Here is a 628-nt window from a genome sequence, read left to right as displayed (position 1 = left end):
AGAAATCACCTGAACAAGTCTCCTTAATTACTTTGGACCACTGATTTTGGATTTTGATTTGTTTTATTAGACTGGCCTACATATGAAATTATGAATACAAATTTTCTTAGTAGTACGTACTAAAAAGACGTTATAATTGAAACAAATCACATCTAGCGTTTTCTTCAACAAAACACAAGGCGTGTTCTGACTTTATTCATTGTGATAAGATTGAAACAAACAATGCAAGAACCACAAGATTGATCGGACAAATAATCATCTGTTCTCTATAAATATCTCCACTAGTAATATATTATATTATATAAGACATATTTTGAAAACATAAAGCCTGTGGTACAACAAATCCGAGATAATTATATTGTACTATGCATGTAATTTTGAGGAGTCCAAATTAAAGGGTTTCGCTAAGTCTTTGCTGTGAACAAGAAAAATGGCGGAAAGGAAGTTGAACTTCAAAGATAAACGATGGTCACTCCATGGGATGACAGCTCTAGTCACTGGAGGATCTCGAGGTATTGGGTGAGTTTTCTAATTATGTTAATCCCACTTCATCTTTATAATATATATAAAAAATATTAGATGAATATAAAAATATTAACTACTATATATTTATATATATTTATACACA

At 30.3% G+C, this 628-nt stretch overlaps 1 protein-coding gene across 1 annotated transcript in view; it reads left to right on the top strand.

The window, feature by feature from the left end:
- The window catches only part of LOC107639396 (tropinone reductase homolog), a 3,982-nt gene continuing 3,655 nt past the window's right edge, over positions 302-628 (top strand). Inside the window, exon 1 of the mRNA XM_016342875.2 lies at positions 302-519. Coding sequence (XP_016198361.1) covers positions 431-519 — 89 coding nt within the window. The 5' untranslated portion in view covers positions 302-430. The remainder of the gene's footprint in view (positions 520-628) is intronic.

Source organism: Arachis ipaensis, chromosome B04, assembly GCF_000816755.2.
Source record: "Arachis ipaensis cultivar K30076 chromosome B04, Araip1.1, whole genome shotgun sequence".
NCBI lineage: Eukaryota > Viridiplantae > Streptophyta > Magnoliopsida > Fabales > Fabaceae > Arachis > Arachis ipaensis.
Note: the sequence above shows the minus strand (reverse complement) of the source record. Positions and strands in the feature narration are given on the sequence as shown.